General features: G+C 33.3%; 4 protein-coding genes across 13 annotated transcripts in view; 2 read left to right on the forward strand and 2 right to left on the reverse strand.

Moving 5' to 3' along the window:
• Window positions 1-130: 130 nt before the first annotated feature.
• Window positions 131-4,670, reverse strand: Sc2. The gene is made up of 5 exons (XM_053764322.1): window positions 4,157-4,670; window positions 3,705-4,060; window positions 3,396-3,612; window positions 2,634-2,826; window positions 131-838 (listed from the first exon to the last, which is right to left on the reverse strand). The coding sequence occupies exons 1-5, from the start codon at window positions 4,160-4,162 to the stop codon at window positions 711-713; spliced, it is 900 nt and encodes a 299-aa protein (XP_053620297.1). The 5' UTR covers window positions 4,163-4,670; the 3' UTR covers window positions 131-710.
• A 1,856-nt stretch (window positions 4,671-6,526) lies between these two features.
• Hsf (Heat shock factor) lies at window positions 6,527-16,672 on the forward strand. 10 transcript variants are annotated; one of them, XM_053764331.1, is made up of 11 exons: window positions 6,527-6,781; window positions 7,872-8,327; window positions 8,392-8,595; window positions 8,783-8,984; window positions 9,084-9,666; window positions 9,885-9,953; window positions 10,544-10,649; window positions 11,161-11,226; window positions 12,346-12,418; window positions 13,133-13,213; window positions 14,609-16,672. In XM_053764331.1, exons 1-11 carry the CDS (start codon window positions 6,677-6,679, stop codon window positions 14,788-14,790), a joined length of 2,127 nt encoding a protein of 708 aa, XP_053620306.1. In that variant the 5' UTR covers window positions 6,527-6,676; the 3' UTR covers window positions 14,791-16,672. The 10 variants fall into 10 exon arrangements, with proteins under 10 accessions (XP_053620306.1, XP_053620361.1, XP_053620331.1 ...); XM_053764386.1 differs by having other exon boundaries at window positions 12,679-16,672; XM_053764356.1 differs by lacking the exon at window positions 13,133-13,213.
• Window positions 16,673-16,803: 131 nt separating this feature from the next.
• On the reverse strand, window positions 16,804-19,742 carry LOC128680925 (F-box/LRR-repeat protein 14-like). Its single transcript, XM_053764422.1, has 3 exons — window positions 19,537-19,742; window positions 17,542-19,278; window positions 16,804-17,326 (listed from the first exon to the last, which is right to left on the reverse strand). The coding sequence occupies exons 1-3, from the start codon at window positions 19,552-19,554 to the stop codon at window positions 17,081-17,083; spliced, it is 2,001 nt and encodes a 666-aa protein (XP_053620397.1). The 5' UTR covers window positions 19,555-19,742; the 3' UTR covers window positions 16,804-17,080.
• A 1,492-nt stretch (window positions 19,743-21,234) lies between these two features.
• The window catches only part of LOC128680934 (zinc finger protein 521-like), a 58,984-nt gene continuing 53,272 nt past the window's right edge, over window positions 21,235-26,946 (forward strand). Inside the window, exon 1 of the mRNA XM_053764434.1 lies at window positions 21,235-21,451. Within this exon, the coding sequence (XP_053620409.1) occupies window positions 21,412-21,451 (40 nt within the window). The 5' untranslated portion in view covers window positions 21,235-21,411. The remainder of the gene's footprint in view (window positions 21,452-26,946) is intronic.

Genomic DNA, 26,946 nt, shown 5'->3' on the forward strand with positions numbered 1-26,946 from the left:
GAGAATTTTGCGTTACGTAATTTATGGACGAACCCTAGTATCATCTATTTCACGAAAAAATTTAACCACAACTAAAAGTACCTATATGTTTAGTCTCTAATGGCGACATTATATTTATAAAAAGATTATATTCAGTAAAAAAATAACGTAATTTATTAAATGCTTTCAGTGAATGGTTAACATAACATATACGCCGGTTATGGGGCAAGTGTAAAATTTCACTGTTTACAGCAGTGCCTAAACAATATTTTTCAAATAATTTAAATAAACTTCTTAGATTAAGTAAATATTACGAGAACGAGAAATAAGCCAATATAAATTTCATTCATACCAGCATGCAAATAAACATAAACCAACACCTATTTTAATGACTATCCCATTAACCTATCCACCCATTGCGCAATCTTATATAACATACGAATTTGTTACCCATTCAGCTTCTTTAAAACCACCTATTACAGAGAGTTAAGTCAGCTCTTAATATACATACTACGAGCGATCACGAATGAGATATGCACTATACATAGTACGTTTTGGACAACTACTAGGTAGACTGGAATTGCGTATAACTGTATTGTAACATACAGTATATCCGGCCGGTAAGATATCTCTAGGAGAGGCCATAATTCAAGTCAATCCGTTGTCAGAGTTGATGAAACGCAAAGTACATACATTCTTAAGAAGAATTCGAAATAAATTATAGACTATGTTTAAAGAACGAAAGGTATGATAGCTTTACGGCCCTTAGGATAGTCTGGGAATTCCTTTTTGTAGTTGCGATGTTTCCCGAGCGCCCAAACAGCCATCTGATAGAATCCAGCAAAAGCGAATAATCCAGCTGCAATAGAATAAAACAATATCTTATCGTCTTGATTATCTGTAATACATGGGATGAAATTACATAATATCATATTATACAAAGATCAATGGACGAGCGCGGCCTACTTTTTTCACACTTTATAGAGGAATGTTATGTAGAATCGATTAAACTCCAGTTCCGTAATATCTCAAAAGTTTATTAAATCCCTCAATTCCTACATTGGTGAAGCTCTAGGACAAATGTAGTGTAATAAGTATTATTCACGCGAGGAAGCCAAAGGTAATAAGTAAGACACCACCTGATAGAAGACTAAAATCCGAATTTACTTTACGAGGACACGTTTTTTATTTTTAAAACTATTACAATATGAATGAATAATGAGGTATAGAATGTTATCGCCACCCACTTAAGATGCGTGTTGAAAAAAGTCACAATGAACCTTTCCTCAATTTAGCACTTCGTTTTTTTAAAAAGAACTTTAATCTTTTACTAATGTAACATACAAATGTATGCAGATGTATGATGTAAAAGACCTCTAATTGTCATTGAACTCTTCGATCGAATGACTTTCAAAATTATTGAACAATAATTACGTAAAAGTGTGCATACGCATTCAAATGATTAAAATCAAAATAAACAATTTCGCCGAATCGCCTGAATCATTTTTTCTATTTACAATATACTTAACAAAACTATTAAAAATTACTTTTGACGCGTTTACGCAAGTTGGCTCAAAAACAGTACTTTTCCAACCTGTTAAAAACCATCAACCACTTTTATTACAAATATATTAATTACTAATAACTTTAGGAAATTTCTTTGTTTTCTTTGTCTCATTCAAGAAAACTTAACAGGGGTTTCTTTAATTTGCCCTTATGTAATTAGCTCAATATATATTATCACAAGAAGTAATAAACTTTAATAGAAAAAATAAAAACAAATATCTAAAATTTGAAGGAATATAGTTATCAAGATTTTTAAATTAGGCTTATTATAATAACAAACTAAAATTCAAACAACTGTGAAATATCCAGGAATTTAAAGAGCATTTCCGCTATAACATATATCTACCTTAATATAATAATATTTTACCAATATATATATATATAATAAAACAGTAGGAAAAAAATCCTGTACATTGAATATATTTACATATTCAATGTACAGGATAAAAAACAAAAGCCGCCGATAGAGTCATAGTAACAGAGAAAGATGTTGAAAAAAAAGGGTATAAATGAGTTTGAAAACTGGAAAACATGATGGAGAACAATGATGGTACAGCTAAACTATAGGAAATATATAAATTACGCCTTAACAAAAGTTGTTCAGATCGATGAGCATTAAAATTGAAGATCTGGAACACTTGATGTCGACCCATGATGGTATAGCTAAACTATAGGAAAAATAGAAATAACGACTTAACAAAAGTTGTTCAGCCTGATGAGCATTTCCTGTTATTATATAAAAATCGAAGATCTGGAACACCTGAAGAAGAGTCATAATGGTCCAGCTAAACTATGGGAAACATATATTTCAGCGTATGAGCATCTTCTGTATAGGCATCGTGATCGTTATCGTCATCTTTGTTGGTAGTTTAATTTCTCCAACATTTTGACTCCTTACCAAAAATTGCGGAAATGAAATCACAGGCATTAGCTAGTATACATATATATAAGAATAAGTACATATAAAACAAAGAACATATAAAATGCTGTGCTCTAACCAGACCGCTTTGGCATGCCGCCACTCTTAATGTTATTTATTGTTCTTGCTTCACTTTTATGAAATACTATAAATGTGCATAGATACATACCTGGTAAACATTTTGTCATTATTGTGAAAAATATCCAAGATCCAACTTCATAGGTGTAGTTAGGGCAAGAGACAAAGTTGAAGAGTAGAGACAAAGGATTGCTGTCTGGCACAGGGATGCGGCGGATCTTGGTACCAGGTGGACGCAGATTCTTAAGGAGAAGGTGGATGCTCAGGTTTCCTAACTCACACACCTGAAATTATTAATGGCTCCAAATGAAATTTAATATCAATTAGTAACAAATTCTCTAATTTAAAAATTTACTCTGATGGTCCACACTTGCACACTGTGATGGTCCACACTTGGGTAAGCAGTGGTGGTCCCATGGTTTATTTTTAAAAGCTTTTATTTAACTTGACATGTATGTATGTAATTTCTCTATTTCAAATTTTATCATCTAAAGGCAGCTAAATCAAAGGCAATGGCAAATCACTATATTAATATCACCCAGGAAGTAATTGTGTTACATACCACATATGGCCATACCCTCCACCAGGAGGAATATGACTTTATAAGCAAATAACAGTTGTCAAAAAATTCAATTAAAATTTAATTTGATACCTATACCTACCCTGGTTATTTATTCTATGGAATTCTGACTAGTGTCATTTTTCAACACTTCAGAAAAGATAACCCATCAAGTTTTTTTTTATGTGTAAATATCAAGAAATACTGGTTAGATTTGAATTTTAATAGCCACATAGATATACCATGGGCATAGCACATTTTATACCTAAAGATATAAAATGAAAATTAACTTACAATGAAACCAGAAAGCCCCACATAGAAGTAAAGGCTACTTGGGGCTGTGTACAGTGGATGATTTATATGGAAGGCCACATATAATGCGAATAGCCAGTAATATCCACAGTTCTTTGCAAGATTGCGTAAAGGCATAGTGCTGTGTGAAAAACGGTGGACAAACAGTGTTTCCAAAATACGCTTGATGTAGTGAACAGACCAGCATAATGCTGCCAAGCTGAAACAAAGTTAGGTAGTTATTAAACTAGAAAAAATGTGTAAATGGTTTTCATATGTTCACATATACCTATAATTTTTATTTAACCTTACTTTGCAACATGTCCAGGAGATGTAGTCACTTCTCCATATAGAATCCATGGTCTCTGATACACCCATAAATATACAAATAGAGGTCCAGCATACTCCGCTAAAAACACAGCAGACCAGGAAATTTGAGGGCCTAGATCTTTGACATACAATTTGGCACCATTTTGAATGTTCAAAGATTTTAGAGTATCCTCATCCTTCAATATTTTTCCTTTGGCCTCTAACTTTATAGCTTGCCTATTAGGGGATAAAGCTTTTTTGGCATTAAAAATCTTGTCCTTCACATTCTTGATTGTGGCACCATCATTAACTTGAATTTTACAGACAGGTTTGGAACCGGCGACGTTTAAGATTTCGATCTGTACAACAAAATTATTAAACATTATGAAATAAAATTAACAGATCTTTTATCAATTTGAAAACTAAAATTTAGAAATTACAAAATAAAATCTTACCTCCATTTCAAAGCAGCGAAAATACACCGCCTAATAAGTTAAATAGAGGAAGTCAACCCAATATCTAGCAGTTTTCTATAATCAAACTGTATCCACCAAACCAACACGAAACACTAGGATCACCTTAATCACGATAAAATACTCAAATACATGCAAAGGTTTAAAGGTCACGGAAAATCTGATATCCGCGTAAAGAAACTCAGCTTAAGTCAGCCATCAGTCAAGCAAGTATAGATAGGCTATATACACAGTGGCAACACAAAAGGAGGCACAATGCACCATGCAGCACATGTGGTAGCTGGCAGCACATGTACTTTATATGATGAACCATTATTCGTTTGGACCTATGATCTATTCTCTAAGATTGGACCCACTGCGCGCAAGGCCCTTCTGAATCTATTCTACAGCCAAAGATGGCTTTTTCATACAGGGTTTTGATGTGCTGCGTAGTACCTAGTTAATAAAATTCATAAAGTATTACATTTTTTTTGAAACAGAATTTTTTATCGCCATACTATCGATAAGCCTATCGATAGCCATTTTGGAGCAAATAGTGACAATATTATTGCAGAACACGGTTCGATACTATCAATATAATTATCAGTATGCAAAAATATCGATACTATTGCTTTCTAACTATTGATAGGATATCGAAACGCTATCGATAGTTGATGACAGATACTTTTGTTTTACTATCGATAGCTCCATAAACACTGAAACGCTAACTATAGTTGATGACAGATACTTCTGTCTTACTATCGATAGCTCCATAAACACTGTTTAAGTAAAACAAATGTATCTGTCATCAACTATCGATAGCGTTTAGATAGTATTGCTGTTTATTAAACAGCAATAATATTGATAGTTTCGATTGTATTGATTATTTTTTTAAATCAGTATATTCTCTAATAATTCTTAATAACCTTCCATTCCATACCGGAAAATTATGAGCGAAGGCGCGAGTAACAGCTATTATTTTTTACAAATATAAAGTCAGTACTTAACGTATCAATTGTTCTGTAAAGCAAAGTGTAATAGTAACCATTAATAATAATATTTTACAAAATTCATAATATTGTAAAATTTATTGAATATCTTGGATTATCGTTGTAGCTGGCACTAAGGTCACAATGTAGTAACAATCACAACCACCAATAGAAGTTTATCATGATTTCATCAAGATTTTACACAAGAGTCGATACACATTAAACATCAAACAAACAAATCAAACATGTCTCAGAACCTCAGAACTGTGTCAAAGACTGTGTATCAGAAAACTTGCAAGTCAACGCAAACAAAATATATGACGATTTATGTTGAAAATTTTGTAATTCCATAGAAAACTCAAAACCTACAGAGTACTTCCCGTTGACCCAGAAAGATCATCATCTACGTAATTTAAAGTAGCCCGTTTAAAAACAAACCCATTCAATGTAGCAAATTTTACGACTGCATAGGAAAATCAAAAACTAATTTCTTTTAGGCAGGTGTCGTATATGTATTACACGGAAGAAAGTACGATTCAACTCAACTCGGGTGATTAACGTCGTCGACTTACATGTCACCCTCGTTGAAATCCGTTATTTCTTGCCTCTGTGAACAAGAAGTTCTAAAACTATGAAATCATTTCTACCCTGCCATTTGGGGAGAAATTGAAAGAAACTAATTCACTTCAGATCCTGTGGGAAGGATGATGAATTTTCGGAATTTTCCGACATCGTCGATAGCCGATGTCGATATATTTATTGTGTGCAACACTGAATTGTTTAATTAGTTGTGAATAATACTTTCTGGAAAAAAAAATTGCCACTTTATTAAAAATATTTAATTTGAATTGAATTTTCGGAATTTTCCGACATCGTTAGCCGATGTCGATATATTTATTGTGTGCAACACTGAATTGTTTAATTAGTTGTGAATAATACTTTCTGGAAAAAAAAAATTCCACTTTATTAAAAATATTTATATATATATATATATATATATATAAGCATTTTAAGCATTGATTTAGAAAGGTGCCCCGCGCGGATTTTATGCCCATGGATTTAATAAGTTTGTACTTCGTACATACCTACTAATTCAATATCTAAGCCAAAATATGTCTTGCCAATAATTCACTTTATAATATTTGCTATTGCCACAAAAAGACACAAACGTTCTTGGACTTAAAGTTTTTGAATTTTAAGAATTTATACGGGGTAAAATCTATATAGTAAGGAAGACTGCATTTTTCGACAGCCCATCATTCTCTGCTATGTTGGTAAATAAAAAGGTCGATGATAGTCGATCACTAACTACCTATTAACTGACTATAGCTATTGCATTGTGTACTTATGGTGCGGTGGTGTGTGTGTGTGTATATGAATGTGTCATGTCACTTGTTTTGTATGTGTTTGTAATTAAATGGCGATTCGTGAACAGTTTTGTTCTACTGTGTACATATGAATTCTAAGAAATTAATCGCTTTCAGTGGTTTAAAATACAGTGAATATTGATTTTTTGGTTACATCTGGAGCCAAAATGCGGTCGGTGGTAGAAATAGGTGCGAGTGTTCCAGCTTTCCTTGGGAAGTTATGGAAATTGGTGAATGATACAGAGACAAATCATTTGATTTCTTGGAGTCCTGTAAGTGTTTGTGGTTTTACTAGTATCACCTGTTGATAATTTTTATTATAATCATGCGGGAGTGTTTATATATATGCATTGCGATGTGTTTGTCCAAAGAGTATGTTACGAAAACAACCTAAAATGTCGCAATTTGACGGCCTCCTAAACGATTGGATAAATAAATAGATACATGCAGTCACGTTTTATACCATGCTCTCACTTCGCAATAAATTGGTGGCAATGTACTCACAGTTTTTGTAGGAAGGTTTTATATTTGCTTTTAATACTGTATCTTGTTTCAACAATGCGGAATTCAATTCTGTTTTACTAAACTTATACATATATAACAGATCTGCTAAATATAGGGACAAATGTCGCTTCACATTTTTGTGCTTTCACTCATCAATATGATTATTAAGCAACAGTAGGTTGGGTGAAACTATCAACCTATCATATTAATATCATGTTTATGATGTATCCCAACCAATATTATAATGTGAAATTAAGTTGATTTGTTTGTTGCCTCTTCATGCTTTATCTACATAATCTTCTTGAAATTTTGTATGCATGTAGTTTGGAGTATGGAGAAGGACATGGGTACTTTTCATTACAGAACAGTAACTGCTCCCATAGGAAATAAAAGCGGGTGATACTGCAGGCGAAAACTAGTCTCTAATATAGAATAGTGATCATAACATAAACTTAATTAAGTTTGAAGAAAGTGAACTTATTAATGCTTCAATCTATATGTCCTATGTCAATTTTTAATAAAATATGTACTAAAATAATAAATACATATATTGTATTTATGTAGCAAGTAGCAAATTTGCAAAAAATATTTATGTACTTTAAAACCGTCTATGATAGTGTGTTATATCCAGCAGGGTGATTTAAAAGTCTATTGATGATAAAATGAATCATGATATTTTTTATACCCCGGTAAGGGATACAAACAGCCTTGACTGCTAAATAGGAGCAGCAACATTCCCAAAGAATTCCCAGAGAAAAATAATAAGATACTAAACAATATCAAACACAGAAATGTAACCTGGGTGATATTTTGTATTAATGTTTGTATAGTAATTTCAACAATACTTCTCTATTTCAGGGAGGAAAAACCTTTGTTATTAAAAATCAGGCAGATTTTGCAAGAGAATTGTTGCCTCTGTATTACAAACACAATAATATGGCCAGCTTTATCAGACAATTAAATATGTATGGTTTCCACAAAATTACATCTGTCGAAAATGGTGGATTACGCTATGAAAAGGATGAAATAGAATTTTCCCATCCTTGTTTTATGAGAGGACATGCATATCTATTGGAACATATAAAAAGAAAAATTGCAAATTCAAAGTCCATAGTGAGCAGTGACAGTGGAGAGAAAGTTTTGTTGAAACCAGAGTTGATGAATAAAGTGCTGGCAGATGTGAAGCAAATGAAGGGCAAACAGGAGAGCCTTGATGCAAAATTCAGTGCTATGAAGCAAGAAAATGAAGCCCTGTGGCGGGAGGTGGCCATTCTTCGTCAGAAACATATCAAGCAACAACAGATTGTGAATAATGTAAGTGTTAAAATTATTTGTAATTTTTCATAGGCATTTGCTCAAAATATATTATTCATTTCAGCTCATCCAATTCCTGATGTCTCTAGTGCAGCCAACAAGGCCACCTCAAGGCAATGGAAACAATGTTGGTGTCAAGAGGCCTTACCAACTTATGATAAATAATGCTGCCTACAATTCGGGATCTGATGGAAACTATCCTGGTAGATTGAAGAATGTCAAACTGGAGAAAGAAGCATTAATGGAAGAGTTGATAGAAGATAACTTGGTAATAGTCACCAAATATTTTTTATATAAAAATATAAGTGGGTCAAATTGTGTGACATGTTCCCCGATCACATTCTATGTATTCACATAAATTAATTTCCATATATTTCCAGAGATTAATTAGGTTTAGATCTTCTCATGTGAATATTATTTATTTAAGATATTATACATTAAATATTTGTTTTTAGGAGGATGGGCCCACCATTCATGAACTAGCCCATGATGACATTTTACATAATGATGCCACTCAAGAATCATTGGACCCTGAAGAGTATGTTAGCATAGATGTTCCAGTGTTGGATCCTAATGTTGCCTCAGAGCACAGCCCTATAGATCCAGCTACGATGCAATACCATGTTACTTTGGAGGATGGAGATGATGCAGAATCAGGTATTTATATAATACAGTATAGTACAGAGTATATAGTACAGAAACAGTGTATTTACTAGTAATAACAACTTTATAACAATAAAATGCGTCTTGTTTTAGAAGCAGCAAGGACAGTCCAATTCTACCCTATTTCACAGTCCAGTGGCACCTTACCTGTAGACACAATATCTGCTACAGCTTCTCCAACAATGACATCCCCTGCATCCCCAGACACTATTAAATACGTAGTAGTATCCCCTGGGACATCAAGAACCAAAACAAGACACACTAAAGCAAAGTCTCCTATCATTCAGAATGTGAAATCATTAATGACACCTAGCAACTTCAACAGTATGAACCCTTCAGCTGATTTAAGGCTTCCGGCTGAGATATTTGCTAGTGATGACTCTGTCAGTGATGCTGGTGTTCCAGTCTCTGAAGATATATCGGTACAGAACTTATTAAATGATATTGTTACTGATGCAAACCCCAGCTCATCATCTGCTACCAAAGATAAAATGCTAGGAGGCATAAGGCTAGAGAAGTCCAATGGAAAACCTGTATCTAAAAAGGCAAAGAAAACACCAAAAGATGTTCCTGAATATGTGAATTTGGCAGACATTAAGACTGAACTTCAAGATGGCATTGATTGGAGTATTGCTACAGTTAACAATAATACTAATGTGAATAGGTTTCAATCAAGGTATGTGAAACTTTGAATTTTTACTATTTTATTTTTACCATATTTTTACTTCCGTCATATTGAAAAGTACTTGTAATTAAAAAATCTATTTACTTCTCTTCCTTTAATCTTCATTTACACTTTTTTGATTTGAGGTGGAATAAAACAGTGCCTCTGACAGATAATTATAAAAAATAAATTATATATATTATTAATTTCATTATAATTTCGATACTCAGGATTAGGAGAGATAACAACGGGAAAAGTCGAGAGGAACTTGCTTCCCTTTTAGCGCCAAATGCAAACAAGTATGTGAAACAAAATGATACCTTGAATAATATTTGCTTATTACATGGACTACTATAAATATTTATTGAAAGTATAAAACATGTTTAGTAGTCAATATTATGGTTGAATATATTTCGATAAGTATCTATATTAGACTAAAGGCTTCTTATTCATTCACATAATGGCGTCTTTGAGAAGAATTGATTCTTGATTTGATGTTTTAAAATTCATCTGTGTCATGGATAACAAAATGCATTAGATAGTACCTTGTTATTTAAATTGTGTTACATACATAGTGATTCTGTGTTGTGTAGGTATTGTAGACTTGAATTATAACGTAAAGTATTAAAAAAGGAAAGGTATTTGATATACTCTGCAGTATCTTTAATTTTTATGTGAAAGACTAGAATAAATGGTCATATGAAGGCTGGATTAAGTTAACTACTAATCTACATTGTGGTTATAGACAATTTAATATTTGTATTAATTTAGAACTAAATCTAGGAGTAATCTTTAATGATCTAAACGAATACGTATAATAACACTTGTTAACTGTTATCATATACTGTTTCTACTGTCATGTTATAATAAACACTTTTATTTTTTTCAGGAATGATATTGATGATCATTTGGACACTATGCAGTCGGATTTAGAATCGCTTCGGGAGCTTCTACGAAGCGACTCTTACTCACTTGACACCAATACTTTGATGGGGGTAAGCATTTAATTTTATATTTCTTTTTTATTACTTAACTAAAGATTCTAAGGCTGGAGATCGATTGTGGAATCTGCTCATTTATCTACTCGTTATTCTAAATAACAAATGGTAGTATGGTTGGTATGGATTCAAATTTTACCGCGATTGTTTATTCGAATTTCTCTACTGTGGCTTCATTACACACACATATAAAGCAGCCGGCGAGGTAAACAGTGACGTTTGTTATTGTACGGTTGGCAGCGCCGCGCCGCTAGGTCACGTTGCAGGCAACGTGTACGCGCTGCGTGTGGGGCCTTGTGAAGCCAGTGCTCTTTCCCACGCACACAAACTGGCTATCGATACGAGTGGTACACAGACCGTGATATAATCAATTTGATGCTTGCTTGTTTATTTATTAGGTTTCATTTTATCAATGATAGTTCGTCCAGTGTAAACAGAAGCTTACTTCTTACCAATATCAATGATAGAAATTACTTTTAAGCTTATCATGATTTCTTGTTGTCCATAGAATGCTGATGCGAGCATAGGACCTATGATGTCCTTCGCCATTCCTACCTGCCAACCCACCACAAATGTAATGATTAATTATAAAATCCTTGGATGACATTTATTTTGTTACCAAAGATTTGAAATGTATGCTCAGTTATTGCAATATTTTGCAGTGTCATTCATGAAACATTGATTTGTTTGGCATTATTCCTTATGAAATAGAGCACAATAATAAATATTGCAAATATTTTTTGTACTTACCTACTGAATGGTTTTGAACTCTTGTAGTTGAACATTGAAACAAAAGAGTGTTTCAAATGTTTGCTACCTATTTAACGAAGAGATTACTAAGGCTATGTTATCCGAAAATGGTCTGTTTTACTTTTGACTATACAATATTGTTTGATACGTATGGCATTAGTACTCATGCATGACGAATTTAGAAGGAAAAATATCACACTCAAGTTGGCTTTATAAGTTTACGAGTAATAGTCGAAAATACGGAACCCTTCACTGTGCGTGGTCCGACACGCACTTGGCTGGTTATTAATTACTAAATAGTAGGTATTCATTTTGACTAAGATGTTCTTAATAAAAAATACACCTATTTATTTTAATAGGGTCACATCTTCATATATGAATAAGTTTGATATACTTATTGAAAAAGTAATTTGTATTTAGTTCGAAATGTTCGAATAACAATGCCTTAGTAGAATGAACACATTTGTTTTCGTACGAAAAACTAAATTGTGTACTTAAATAATGAAAGAACGATGCCGCTCTTTTTTGGCCAGATATTATCAATTTTTGGTAATAAAAATGGATATCCATTTTTGTATTGGCTACAAAAGCTTTCTACCACTCAGTTAGACACTGACTATATTCTCTGCAAAATTATCGTTGTCCTATATAGCAATGAGCTCTGCTTGGCATAGATTGTTAACCGTCTCACGGTTATTTTGATGAAATTTCACCGAAAAAACCGTAAGGTGGTGACATAAAAAGTATAGTACAATACCGATAAGTTTTGTACTATGAGTGGAGTCACGTACAGATAAGGACCAGTTATTATGAATATATATATATATATATATATATATATATATTATATACTATGTATTAAAATAGAACAATCGTAAACTACACTATTTGCAAAAATATTATGTAACATAATAAAATAAAAATAATTATCTTCTCGTTTCAGTTATTTGGATCTGATGATCCCTTTTATGGGCTCTCTTATAACTTGGATGATCGAGCTAAGCCTTCTAACAGTGGTGAGTCTATTACTAATATTAATATCAGAGTATTTACAGAATTAATTTTTCACTATTTATTTTAGTAGCCAGTCTATTAGCCAAACAGATTTATTGTCGCCATTTTATGCCCTAGGGTAGTAGTTATATACTAATTGTATTTTTATCAGCAGTCTAGTTTTAAAACTCAACGACCTCATCAAATCCTCCATGAGAATAGTCTGCAACGGTAACAACTAAAGCTTTTTCTGAGTTACATTACACGTTTATGTTAATTGTAGATACAACCAAACAGTATCCGATGATTGATTTTGATTGGCTGATTGGTAGCAGCGAGGCAACTGCCGCCAAGTAGCCTGCTACTACCACATCTTTCAAGACATCTTCAAGATGTTTGTGTATGTCGTAACAATATGACATTGGATTTTTTTGGTAATGGGGTTAGTTTAATCGTGGAGGCATACTGTAGCAGGCACCGTGTTACCAGTTTCGTGAAGCGTTTGGTGATCTGCTAATAAATTACTCTATTTCAAAATAATACTATTCTAGGAAGTGGAGGTTCTAAGGATATTACGTCTAGGATTAAAATAATTAAGTAGGTATATTGTTAAAATTTCTGTACAATATTGTTATGAAAACTACCACATAAAATAATTAGTAAGGTAGGTATATATTAAGAATCGTGTTTAAGATCGATTGCCAATTGTTTATGGTTTGTTTTTTAAATCATTAAAGCAAAGAAGCACAAAGGTGAGCTATCGAATGTTAGCAGTGACGGGAATCGTGCCAAGGATCTGTATACGGGAGATGATGATGGTATTAATTCCTTTTTGCTGTAAAATCGCTGCACGGTCGAAATATAGTTTACATAGCTTTAGCAAACTGCATGCGATTGCCGAATTCGGGACCAATAAAAAGTCGAATGGACGGACCATATTTATATTTATCTCTAATCTTACACTACATACTTATTTACATTTTTACATGTAATCGTTAACTTTCTTGGTTTGAACAACAAAATGTATTAATACAATAAACTATTAATTTCTATGCATTTTAAATTTGTTTATACCAATACTTGTTTAAGTTTAGTGTACGTAGTAAGTAGGAAGTTGTAAAGACATTATTTCTTCACTTATGATATAAAATGAAGTTATAGTCAAATTATTGCTTTGGCATCTACAGTATATGTATTTTATGTTTATTAGTATATAGATATTCGTTGCTTAATTGATGCTTTTATTATTGTACAGAAACTATTATTGTTGCGTAGTTCGACAAAACTATTAAAAATAAGTAAATTGAAGCAGAATAAAACAGGATTATGTACATTATATTTTTGCTCGTCTGTTCGCTGTAACAGTTACTTGTGCATGGGTTACCCATTATGTATTTCGAGCTGTAGGTAGCAATACTTTATTTTGAGCTGTAGCTAGGAATATTTATTTTCTTTTTCATATAACGAATTTCGTTAATTACCGTGTGATTTTTAATTCTTGCAAGATGTAACAGAATACAAACAGTGATGGATGATCATGAGCTTTCTTTTATTGCATATACATTCGAGAACGCTCCACGAAAGAAAACAAAGATGTGGCCTATCTGTTAAATAGTTCCAGATATGGCCGCCGGACTTACTTTCGTGGCGCGTTCTCTAGTTTTGCTTTACGAGTACCTTTAGATAGATTTGTGAAAGTGTATGTATGCTCCCTTTACAAATTGCCAAGCTGTAATATAGGGTGTTAGTCTATTTTGTATTTCTACAGCAATATACAATGCAACATTAATATATGGTAATTTATATTGATAAAATTATATAAATTTGGTAATTTTAGGCCAAATATAAAACTTTTCTTGTTTCTTAGTTTACTAAACAGTGTAATGGTAGTCTTATCTATATAATGAAAAGAAGATAACCATTACGTTGCGTTATGGTAAGGAGGTGAAAAATGCATTGCCAGTTTTTTTTTTTAATTGACCAATTATATCTTAAAACATAGCGTAAATCATCCTTAACTATGAAAATATTACAGTTTTCTTGATAAGTAAATCAACTTTGGAACTTGTGATATTTTCCTAGTGTCATTACTGCATAAAAAATATTGTATCATTTTCATTGGAGATATAAGCGTTTATTCTTGCCTATTGTATACAACTTATAACTTTTTTGTATATTTAAATTGTTAATTGTTTTTCTTGAATGAATTTCAGTTGAAGAGAATCAGCTTATCTCGTATACAGGGAATATTCCAGACTTTGAAGACATAGATATGCCAGAATTGGAGGGCGATGGTACACAAGAGGCGGCTGCGGCGTCTTCCCCCTGCCCCTCTACCCTGAACACCCCGCAAGTGGAGGTGCACTCACCAGCCACATGGAAGTTGAGACCATGAGGCAAGTCTAAGAAAAGAAATTGCAGGAAAAAGAAATACAAGTGAATCACTAAGCTGTACTTTATAATAGATAGTGTTGTACTGGTGTCTAGTATTACATCGGTCAGTGCAGTGCAAATGATGTTACAAAAGTAATAAAGTTGAATATTACTATGACGTCAAGTATAGATTTTTTTTAAGTTAATCAATATCGTGTTCATTCTGAGCGCTCATATAAAAGAAAAAAGTCTGTCTTTGAGTACTGTTCTGAGATCGCGTTTAATTGGAAGTTCAGAAATAATATTTTACAGTTATTATTTTACAAGTTGAGCATTTATTAATTGTCCATACTATAACCTGTAGAAGCACAGCACACGATGTTGAAGTCGTGAGAACAGTCTACTTTTGTGCCTTAAAATATTAGGTACATATAATAAATTATATTTACAAGTGCAATATATCTATAATCACGTGCCTATATTGCGTGACACCAACTAGTCTTCGTCAGCGATATCTTTAGTATCTTACATAGTAAATCTTAATCTTTCATAGCGGCGTTTTAAAATTATGTAATTTATATGCAAACCAAATTACGAATATTTCTGGAAGTAAATAGTTGATCATGACAGTTTTGTTGTGATCTGACAAATACAAAAATATACGCAGTTATATACCAAGATGGCATTGTTATTGATTATTGTAATGTTATTTGTTACGCGCAGAGTGATCACGATAGTTGACTATGGTCAATTTAGACGCGCAGTAAGACTGTTGCGTCGAAAAGGCAAGCAAATTACAATTATAAATTGACTAGGTATTGCTTAAACATTTGTATAATGTTTTAATATAATGTACCTATACCTATTTTGTATATACCTAGTTCCTTAAAAATAAGCTTGTACACAAAATGTAAATACATTAGCTGTTTTGTAAGAATATTGTTGATTGAATTACATTCAAAAGGGTTGAGACTTGGGCTGTGATGGTTTGTACCATTATGGCATAGATTAGGTAGGACTGATGCAGCCTATGTATTTTCATAATCTGTATAAATATATAAGATTACTTAAGTAGCTACCTATTTAGATTTACACATGTCTATCATTCGTACGTATGTATCTTCATCACATTGGTCTATCTAAAGTATAGGTCTATCAAGTTGATATACATATATAGTTGCCTCTTTATCGACTAGCCACTAGCGATAAAGAGACACGATAGTATCTCATAACAGCCGACCAGCCATTTAGTGAGCTGCTTCATACATTTTCGGTTTGATAAGCTTAAATTCGTGGGAGTGATATGTAGTAACACCCACGATTAGTTCTTTGCACTTTGAACTTTCAAATTCAGTGAAATGAAGTTTGAGTGCAGACATTATATGTATATTGTATAATTTAATGCCACTATTTTACGCTATAGAATAAGTCTGCAATCGATTTCTTACGAAATCACTTTCTATGCTCTGTTCTATTATCAAAATTACTATATAAGTCGCCCTCATTAATCTTTGTTTTCACAGAAATAAATTATTTATGTGAAAACAAAGAGGATACTAAAAATATGCTCTGGAGAATACTACCAAACGGTTTTCACATAATTGTATATTAATTAAAATATTTCATTACATTTGTCCTTAAAACTATCATCTCTATGAGAGTCAAGAGTTGAATATTTAATTTTATATGAGGGTGTCACTTATATAGCTCTCATTGATTGTGCTGCAAAATGTGAAAAATATATCTACGTACCTATAGATTTTTGAATAATTTAGCCATTGTATATTAAAATTCTATAATTATGAACAAAGTTTGATAGAATATGATACTTGTAAGGATGTAACTTTAATTAATGATAAGTTATTTTAACCTTATATTGTAATAAAGTATTGCTATAATGTGAACTTAGTTTCTTTTGTTTTTCATTAGTTCTCTAAAAGTTGAGAAAACATGTTGTCTTTTAGTAGTATTTGGCCATATTATTCGCTAGTTACAATTCAGATTAAATGGGGATCAAGGTATTTAAAAAAATAAAGACTTTCCACCATTATTTTTAATACACAATTTGTACTACCAAATAAAATACAAATATTATCACAGGCTACTACAACTTCCTTTTAGGAAATAAGCAAAACAATAAAGTAGTACATAATTTTAGAAAAAAATAATAAATATAATATAACACTTTGTGTTCTGGTTATCAGGTAATATTAATTTAGTTTATAAAATATTTTAAACTTATTAATATATTATTTAAAATGCAATTTAATATATAAATTTAATCGAAATGTAATATGATAATAATAAAACCTCTAATGTAATCGCAGTTTGCGCATTAAAGACGGTAAAAAGGTTGGGGCAGGTGACCTATTTTTTACGCCTTCCACAATGTAGGGTCCAGGCTTGGAAATGAGGATCGTATGTAAGTTTGGCAAAGTTCCTACAGTGCATGCCAGTTCTGGAGATATAAGCCGACAACCCTGCACATCTAAGAAGTTCAACTTTTCGCAATGCAACCTAACTTCCTTCAATGTGTTATCTGTTAATTGGTTACATCCCTGAAAAAAATAATAATGAAATAACAATATTGCAGCATAATAGTTGTAATTTACGGTCCAATTTATTATATTTTTAGTTTCATTGGTAGGTATGTAAAATATATATTGATTTTTTCTGGTATTATTAGCATGTACCTTAGCAAAAACATTATCTTTAAAAGAATTTAAGTCATGATGATAATTTATTTAGATCTTGTTGTTTTTGGTTTACATACCCGTAATTCAAGTTCCTTAAGCCTCTTTAATCCTTTTGCTATTTCAGCAACAGCATTGTCGTTAAGATTGAAACATTCATTTAGATTGAAGTATTCAATACTAGGGCAATTTACGACTAGGTGTCCTATTCCTTCGTAAGTTATCTGTTGGCATCTGCTTAAGTTCAGGACAACAAGTTGTTTGAAGTTAAATGCATATGTTAAGCTGACATCAGTTATTCTGTTACAGCCACTTATATTTAACTCCCTTAGACTTTGCAAACGTGCTAATGAGAAACCACTAAATGTATCCATAGTTAGCTTTTCGCACATTAACATTACATCACGCTTCCTTTTGGCATCGCGTACTATTTCTTCCTCAGCTCTAGATCCAAGACAGATTTTGTGATTAGTAACAGGTTCTACAATTGTGGACATGATTGGACCATCGTCCCCACAATCTGGCTCTACTTTCCCCATTCCTGTTAGTCCAGCATCAGATACCTTATCACAATGACTCATTTTAAGTGAATGCAAGAGTACTTGATTTTTAAATAAAACTTGTATAGTAGTATCTGTCACAGCATTAAAGCAATAGCTAATATCTAGAGACTGAAGTTTAGGCATATTTTCTGAAATCATTATAAGTCCAGATTCATCCAAATTTAGAGAATGTATGTTTAATTCTTCAATGGTATAATTCACTTCGGAACATAGCCCATTCTTTAAACCTTCTTTTGTTATAAGATCACACTGAGATATATTCAGTGACCTGAGCTTTTTCAGTTTAGATAGTTCAGTTACTCCCAGGTCAGTAACTGCCCGACATCTCTGAATGCTCAGATATTCCAGATTGATTAAGTTATTACAAATATGTACTAAAGACATATCTGTAACTCTAGTGCATAATCCAATGTCAAGCACTTTCAAATATGTTTGATGGGTGGTGAGAGCAAGTATGCCTGGATTGGTAAGTTGGTCACAGGAATGTACTTCTAATGACTCTAACTTAAGATTTTCAATTTCAGAAAGTGATTTCAATGCAATTCCATCTATTAATGTTTTTGAAAACGATATATGTTTAATATGTTTAGCCTGTTGTTGTATAAATTGCAAAATAAAATAGAATGTTAGGACACTCTCAGAAGGATTCTGAAAAACATCTGTGTTAGGTGGATAAAACTTTTTTACTATTCCTAAATGAAATTGTAACGAGCATGATGATAGGTTTAGTGATTCCAGAGATGGGGAAGCTACTGCAAATCTACTAAATAATGCATCGGTGAGGTAATGATTTCCTGCTAAGCTCAAGCTTTTTAATTTGTCCAAATTGTTAGTCAATAAACCCTCCGATTTTCCTTCTAGTAAACGCCCAGACATAAATAATTCTCTGCAACTTTCTATGTTCAATTCTTCCAGACTAGGGCATTTTTGCATCATGTAAACAAAAATCTTTTCACATATGTCACAATTTCGGAGGGTCAGTGATGCTATGTACTCTCCCATACTATCCCAAAACTCATTAAGTTTATTTGAAATTTCTACTTCACTGAATACATAATTTTGATACATAATACAAGATTTTTCAAAAATGTGTATAGGTGAAATATTTTCTTCATCCAAAATTGATTTAAAAAATACAGCAACTTTGTTTTTCAGAAAACAATGATCATTAGCAGCATGATACCATGACCTGCATGTTTCACTTGCAGCTTTTCTATCAGATTTGGGTAGGTATTTAAAAAGGTAAACTAAAACCTGAAATAGGAAATAATTACACTTAAAATATAAAATAACAAGGCTTGGGAAAATCTAAAGAGAAAAATTCAAGTTTACAAGACCCAAGAAAGTAAAATAAAAAGGTAGTTTGTGAATTTCGCAATCATAGGTAATTTGTATCAGTCTTATCAACAATGGAAAAGCTATCAATGATCTGATTATCACGTGAAAAAAATTATGTAAACTCTAACAAAGACAACCTTGATTGTTTGTATCATAGGAATATTTTGATCTTACCTCGTATGGAAGATCCATTATTCGTAAGTTTGTTACTTTCACTAATTTGAAGGCATATTGATTAACGTGGAGGTACTGAATACGGAATTTAGAAAGTTCGTGTTTGATTATATCTCCATTTTTTTCTAATTGAAGAGGAAATCTTTGAAAATTAAATAAAAATAATTGACTGACTTGCTCTCATCTCAGACAGGATTTGTTTGAAGTTGACAAACAAAACTGACTTTGACATGAAGAAAGAAAACAAAATATTCATGACATTGACATCATTCTTTTTTTTTTCTTTTCTCTGTGGCAATCAAACAACGATAGAGCCAATTAAAAAGTGAAGTGAACAGTTCAGTGTTGCCCATTGTAATCAGAAATGCAAACTCTTCTAATTTTTATTTAATTAATGCGTTTGATCGAGCGTTTTATTTCGCCATTGTATTCCATTTATCCCTTCTGAGCTAATCGTTGGTAGCCTTTTATAGCCTGCATACATAACCTGGAATAGAACTATTTTTTTAAATCGGAGCCGTATAAATTTTATAGGTAGGTTCCGTAGGCAGGTATATACCTAATAATACATAAAACTATTTTATTTTTCGTATATGGAAATGGTCACTTCTAGTGGCAACAAGTCCTCACATATCAATGTTTACAAATTTGACTTCCAGTAGGTACTCCGTACAACCGAAGTACTTCTAAATCCATGTAGTATAGTCAGTCAAGTATCATTAGACACATGCCTCCGGTGAAGGATGCCTGCACTTGTGCTGCACTAGACGGTTCCATGGAAATAATAGTTAGGTACTGTTATACGGAGTACCTACTAATTCCATGGACTGTTGACTGCAGTGGCGAAACGACAGATATAAGAATATTCATTACATTGTAATATTTTATATGAACATTACAATGTTTTTATATCTGTGGGCGAAACATGGGTTTTGACATCACCCCTTAGACGTTAAACTTGTCACTTGCGCGGGACGCTTGGTCACTGACACTGCACAATTTATGTGCAGTAACATTTACAGAATTTTCATGTCGGTTGTACTAAATAACTCCCTTGTGCCTACACAGATTAATAATAAATCATTATCATAAGAAAATTACCTTTAAGATCGCGCGCGAAACTCTATGAAATACATACTTACTGGCCAAATAAATGAATGTGAATATTTTCGATTTTTTATTAATTAATAAGTATGTTTGAATTCTACCTTCTTATTCATAGCCGTATTCTTCATGTCTGATCCCTGGTCCCTTTACATACACAACGACTTTCTTGAAAATGTTGATAGAGGTTTGACATTGCCTTTCCCATTTCATATATCTAACGAGCCTAATATTTTCTAATACATAATACCTACTGTCAAAGTTAGTACCCTGGTTAGTGTTCTAAGGAGATGTAATGAGGGTTCCCTGAAATCAGTTTGAACTTTTTAGTTATCGGTACGGTTGAGGGTCGCGGCCCCTATGTGCGTCGTCACCATACATTTTCTTTCACTAGAAGCGAGCGGTCTATGAAAACTACTAAGTACCTATACTTATAACAAAGGTATTATGAAACAAGGATTTCACGATCAAGAAGAAGTGCAGAAGATAACAAAAGTAGAAAATGTAAGCAACGTGCAACCTGTGAGTTTGCGCGCCGCGTAACAACATTGTTATTACCACTTGTTGGGCGCCAGTCCGCTCAGTAAGCGCGGGGTGTGCCGTGCGGTCGGCCTTCTGTCTCGCGCCCGTTTCTCAACCCCCACCCTTACTTTTCCGATAAACTTTCATGATTCTTTATGACAACTTCCAGATAACAAATATTTGTATTTAAGATTTAAAATAATGAAGTGAAGTGGGACTGTTTAGTACTATTTCTGTGTTGTTAAAAGGATGTCGAGAAGAAAACAAGCAAAACCGAGGTCTCTCAAACGTAAGTATTTTACCAATAAAATCGAAATTACATAATTACATAAAATTAGGTACTTGAGTACCTAATTTTATATAAGTAAAATTAGGTAGGTACTTGAGTACCTAATTTTATGTAAGTAGTATTTCGTTCATCATCGAAAAGTGTAGGTACCAGTCACCAACGCCGTTAAAAGTTTTTATTTCGTACTTCGCTGGCTCAGCGACCAAAGAGGATGTCCCAATAACCAAATAATTCTGGGTAATAAAATCACTATGTATTCTTGGTAATCCACTTTTTTCGATTCCTAAATGTTTTAAAGTGACTAAAGTATTGAAGTGACCAAATTAATGAAGAGTTAAAAAAAAATCAAGTTTATAGTTATTTACAAACAATTTTCAAGTTTTAACATGTTAAAGCGAGTGCAGGTATAATATTTTGGATGTGCGCCCAAAAATTAACAGGATTTCAAGAATATTTGCTCACAAATGTATCCTTTCTATTTTTGTACTATTAGTGGAATAAATATGTTAAACAGGTACACGGACATTCAATTTACAATAAATTATATGTCTGTGTACAGGACCAAGTGATTAATTGTATGGTATCAAAAATGTCCGGACAACTTGAATAATGCGCAAAATGAGAGGGCAACGTGCTAATGTAGAGAGATGTCGACATTTATTGGGCAGACTAAACAGATTTTATCACTAACTACGAAACTTGTAACAGAAATGCCGGAAGCTTGACAGAAGCCTTGTCTGTGACATTACTTTTTTCATTACCTTAAAATAAAAACGTGTTTCTGTATTCAATACAAACTCATAACGTAGATAATACAAATCTATCAATTGATTTCCCAACAGCCACCAAAATGTGAGTATGTAGGTATGTGTGTATATTCGATAATTTTTCACGTAAAATGTACTGGACCAATTGTTATAACTTGGAATAACACAAACTTTTATCTCGAACTTCCCACGAGAGCAAAGTCCCGGGGCTCAACTAGTAATGTTTTAATTAATCACCTGGTTCATAACATATACTTTCTCAGCGGTACCTATTATTTAAACTGATTTCAGGGAACCCTCATTACATCTACTAGAACACTAACCAGGGTACTAACTATATATCGATATTATACTAATATCTCTGAAGAGCAGTCTGTCTGACACGTGTGATTATTATTCTTATAACTTATCTAAATTAACATGCTTACGAGTACTTGCATTGAAATTACATTTAAAATGTTGAAACGAATTTGTTAAATTGCTAAGTTGATGTAATTTCATGACTTTAAATGGTTAACACTTTACAGTCTAGTCTCATTTACTCTAGGCACACTAGTTGTACCTACTTAGTTCAGATTTTATCTGAATTTTATCAGTTCAGAACTCAACAGAGGTTGTCGAATAGAATAAGGCTTTTTGGTACTTCCAATTGGGAATTAGTATATTGTATAGTCCAGAGCATCTGCCCATGAGATCTAGTCTAGCCCATGTACTTATATAGGTAGTACCTTCTTGTGTGCTATCCCCTAACGTCCGCTTATACCTATCAAAATAATATAATACTTTCATCGCTTTCACATCTTTTCCTGATTTATTCCTCAGCTCCTTTCGCACGATTGTCGGTATTATTAGTTGGTACCTTACCACCTGACGACAGCACTATGATGAGATTAGATAGATGTTATTGACTAATAGGTAGATGGATCACTATCAAGAAGTAGGCTAAAAAACTTCGGGCGCTGCTTTTGTCGCCCCTTAACACTGGTCGCCCAGCTGTGCCGTATCCCTGCACTATATGCTACTATTACTGAAATGTGCGTCTGTATTTAGTGATATACAATTTAGTAGGTAGAGAGACAAGTAAAAATTAATAGCTTGACGTCGTCGGTGCGCTGATGTGCCGTGGGGTGATGGATGCTGCGCCGCTCTGCGGTCGTGCGCCGCGGCGTCCTAATATCAGCGTTTTATCAGTGGCGGGCCGTGGCCGCGCGTCCCTCACGTCGCGGTTTGGCTCGCCTGCCGTGATGCACACCTATAATGCTATGATAACCCTGATGAATGACTCGCAATGTCGAATTAAGTAGCCATGCGCCTGTTGTACCGGTTGTAATCTGGCCATTTTTCACCAACTTACTTTGCGTATAATGTTCGAAATATTTTGATAATAATTTATTTAAACATACTACTGTTATAGTGTACCTAGTACCTAATATAGTATACCATGTATTTACTTACACACCTTTAGATGCACTGCACTGACTGTACGTAGGTAATCCGTAGTCGTGAATGTTTTCATACACTTTCGTTCAATACAAAATGTCCAATCCGATCTGTGAGTTTTATGAATTTTGTATCTGTGAGTTACAAGAGGGCTTCTAACTTAGGGCAGTTCTTATTTGCTTTTAAATAAGCAATATATACAAACATCAAGATATTTTTTAACACATCGACTCTATACATATACATAAAATTAACATAAAAAAATATTTTCATTGTATGTACCTACCCAACATACATAACCTATTTAATATATTAAAAACTCGAGTACCTACCAAGGACGGAGCCAGTATTGCATTAGGTCTCCCACGAGGCAGCCGAGTCACAGCATCCTGTGTCCCCGGGGGACGCATTACCAGAGTACTAGACGATAGATCGATATCTAAACTTGCTATAGCACAGCTGAAACTGTTCATTCTTACTATTTGCGACTTCGACTATAGACTAAACATACTTCAACAATATACACTAAACAATGTTTAGTCTAAAAATAAGTAGGTATTCGATATCAATATATAATATACTATATGTACTTACATATTATTATTACTTAATAATGTTATTTTAATAATGCCTCTAACCTTTTTATAATAATTTAAATAAAATGAACAATTGAAGTAAAGGTAAAAAAAATCGTTGGATCGAAAATGGGACAATTTGCAAATGTGTGAACGGTTGTTAAACCGTTATCAAAACAGTAAATATGCAATGGTGATGCAGCTGGCAGCTGGTAGGAGGTGTAAAGATCACAATAAAACGTATGAATGTTTTATGCGAGGTAAAAGCCCTGGATGGACGTATTTGTAAGCCTTTTGAAGAGGGTTAAGTCAATTTGGCTTTGAGCGTCAACTTTTTCAACCAGCTTATGTGCTTCTATGCTGCTGTTATTGTATGCTGTTATTTTATTCGTTTAATAAGATAACCAGATATAAATAAAACATTAGAAATTATATACATTTACTTATTTATTATATATATTTACTTAATATTTATTTACTTATTTGTCCCGATGTTACCTAGTCAAGTACAATGTATTATTGCAGATATTACCGTTGCAGTAAATTATACGAAATAAGGATTCAAATTTAATTACCTAGACATAACAGTGCCCATTGCTATCAGAATCCATTATGTGTAGCGATAAGAACTTGATGGCCGCGAGTACCAAGGTAGCGGGTGTCGGCATCCATAAACTTGTAGAGGTCCGCCGAGAGACGCGGGAAATTTCCCCTGGGTGGCGCGCACCTCCCTGGCCTCTGGGAAATACGGGAAAGCCATATCATAACAGTTTTATGCTGATGTTGACCTCTCTCATCTCGGTTATCGGCGGCAACACTGGCAATACTAATCGTTTAATTTTCCTTCCTCGTAGTTACTTAGCATGTTTATGTTTACTCTGATGTGATAAATGCGATGATTCATTTCAGGTTAATACTTATTCAATAGTTGAAAGTTGAAACTAAAGGCGCATGTTAGCAACCGTTCCCCTTGAAGTGCAGCAATTGCAAATTACTTGAGGTTAGAGCTATATTAGAAAATGCGGCCAAAAATGGCTTTCCTGGTGAGATGAGACTGTCTGAACGAAGCGAAACACTTTCATGTTCATGTTCACAATGCTCCTAAAGTACGCGCTTCAATGAAGGAAGGTATGCCAGTTAACATAAAATAACGCGGTTAGTAGAGTAAAAATAGATTTATTATTTCTTTTTGTTCTGATTAAAGTATATTAGGAAAGCTTTTTGAAGAATAACTAGATTCTGTCAAACAAGGTCCATATCAAAGAAAAAAAAAATTTTATAGATGACATTAAGATTGTGTATTACCAATTTGTAAGTAGGTACCTCAACCAACTTAAACATACGCGTTGTAAGTACACATATCTAGAATTATTTAGTTAGGATTATTTATTAGGTACTTGACGACCTCGGTGGCGCAATGGTAAAGTGCTTGCCTCTGAACCGAGAGGTCCCGTGTTCGATCCCCGGTCGGGCCATGACAGAAAATTATCTTTTTTTGTCTTGAATGTTTATCTATATATGTATTTGTTATAAAATATAGTAGATATCGTTGAGTTAGTATCCCATAACACAAGTTTCGAACTTACTTTGGGGCTAACTAATTCTGTGTGATTTGTCGTAATAAAAAAAATTACTCAATATTTTTTATTAAAAATTATTAAGAAGTAAGTATACATTTGCTTTAGTATATTCGCCTCTACGTCATCTGAAATAAGGAAATTGAGTTACATACGTTAGTGTTATGAAGAAAATACGAATGTAAAACATTAATGCAATCTGTTAACATGACGAAGCATTCTTCTTTTTTCCAGTCCCAACAGACTACCATAAATCACTCATGTGTTTTCACGTAAAAATCCATAAAAGGTAACAACAATAACGTTTCATATTATTTGGGTTTAGCTGTGTGTTTGATATTCATGTATTTGTCGTTGAACCTTCGATGTATGCGTGATTGCAATTATGATTTAATTTACAACATTTGGAAATAGGACAAGTATAGATAAAATCAATTAGATTTTGAGATTTTTCAGAAACTCATAATTTTAAGGTTTATTTGGTTTACGTACATAATTTATTACTTTATTTAAACTAGCCTGCAGCCAATTTTAGATACAGCAATTAGTGCATTTAACGCGCGTTCCTACCGTTGCGTAAAGTTAAATATATTTACACTTGTCTTTCTTTCCATCATCTGATTCGAACTAATCAAGGCTGAGAAATCCAGCGACTTTATTGTTGTTATATATTAGGCTCTTAGGAGTCGAACCGCTTCATCATTCACGTGAACGATTCTTTAGATATTGTTAAAAAATATCACGGTGTTGGCTTGCCTCGGTGGTGGGTAGTGGGGCCGGGGTCCCAATGGAAGCGAAGTTCTCGCCCGCCGCCCACGTCCCGCGGGACCCGGCCCGAGCAGCGCCCGCCTGCTCCCTGGGGACTCCCCCTAGAGCCCCTCTGCACCAGTCTCTCTGGGAAATAATAGCCTGAGGACTCTCCTATTTTAATTGATAAACGTTCTTCTGTAGATAGGCAGTTCTTTCATAGCTTGGGAAAATTGTACCTAATTTTTCCAGTAACATGTCTATTGTACCTTGTACTTAGGAGAATTTCATCAGGTAAGTATACATTTATTTTCAAAATGAATACGTACATAATCGTCACATAAAAGTGTTTTAAATGTACATTTGTAATAAGTAGTTAATAAAAGTAC

The sequence above is a fragment of the Plodia interpunctella genome, chromosome 2 (assembly GCF_027563975.2).
Source record: "Plodia interpunctella isolate USDA-ARS_2022_Savannah chromosome 2, ilPloInte3.2, whole genome shotgun sequence".
Taxonomy (NCBI): domain Eukaryota; kingdom Metazoa; phylum Arthropoda; class Insecta; order Lepidoptera; family Pyralidae; genus Plodia; species Plodia interpunctella.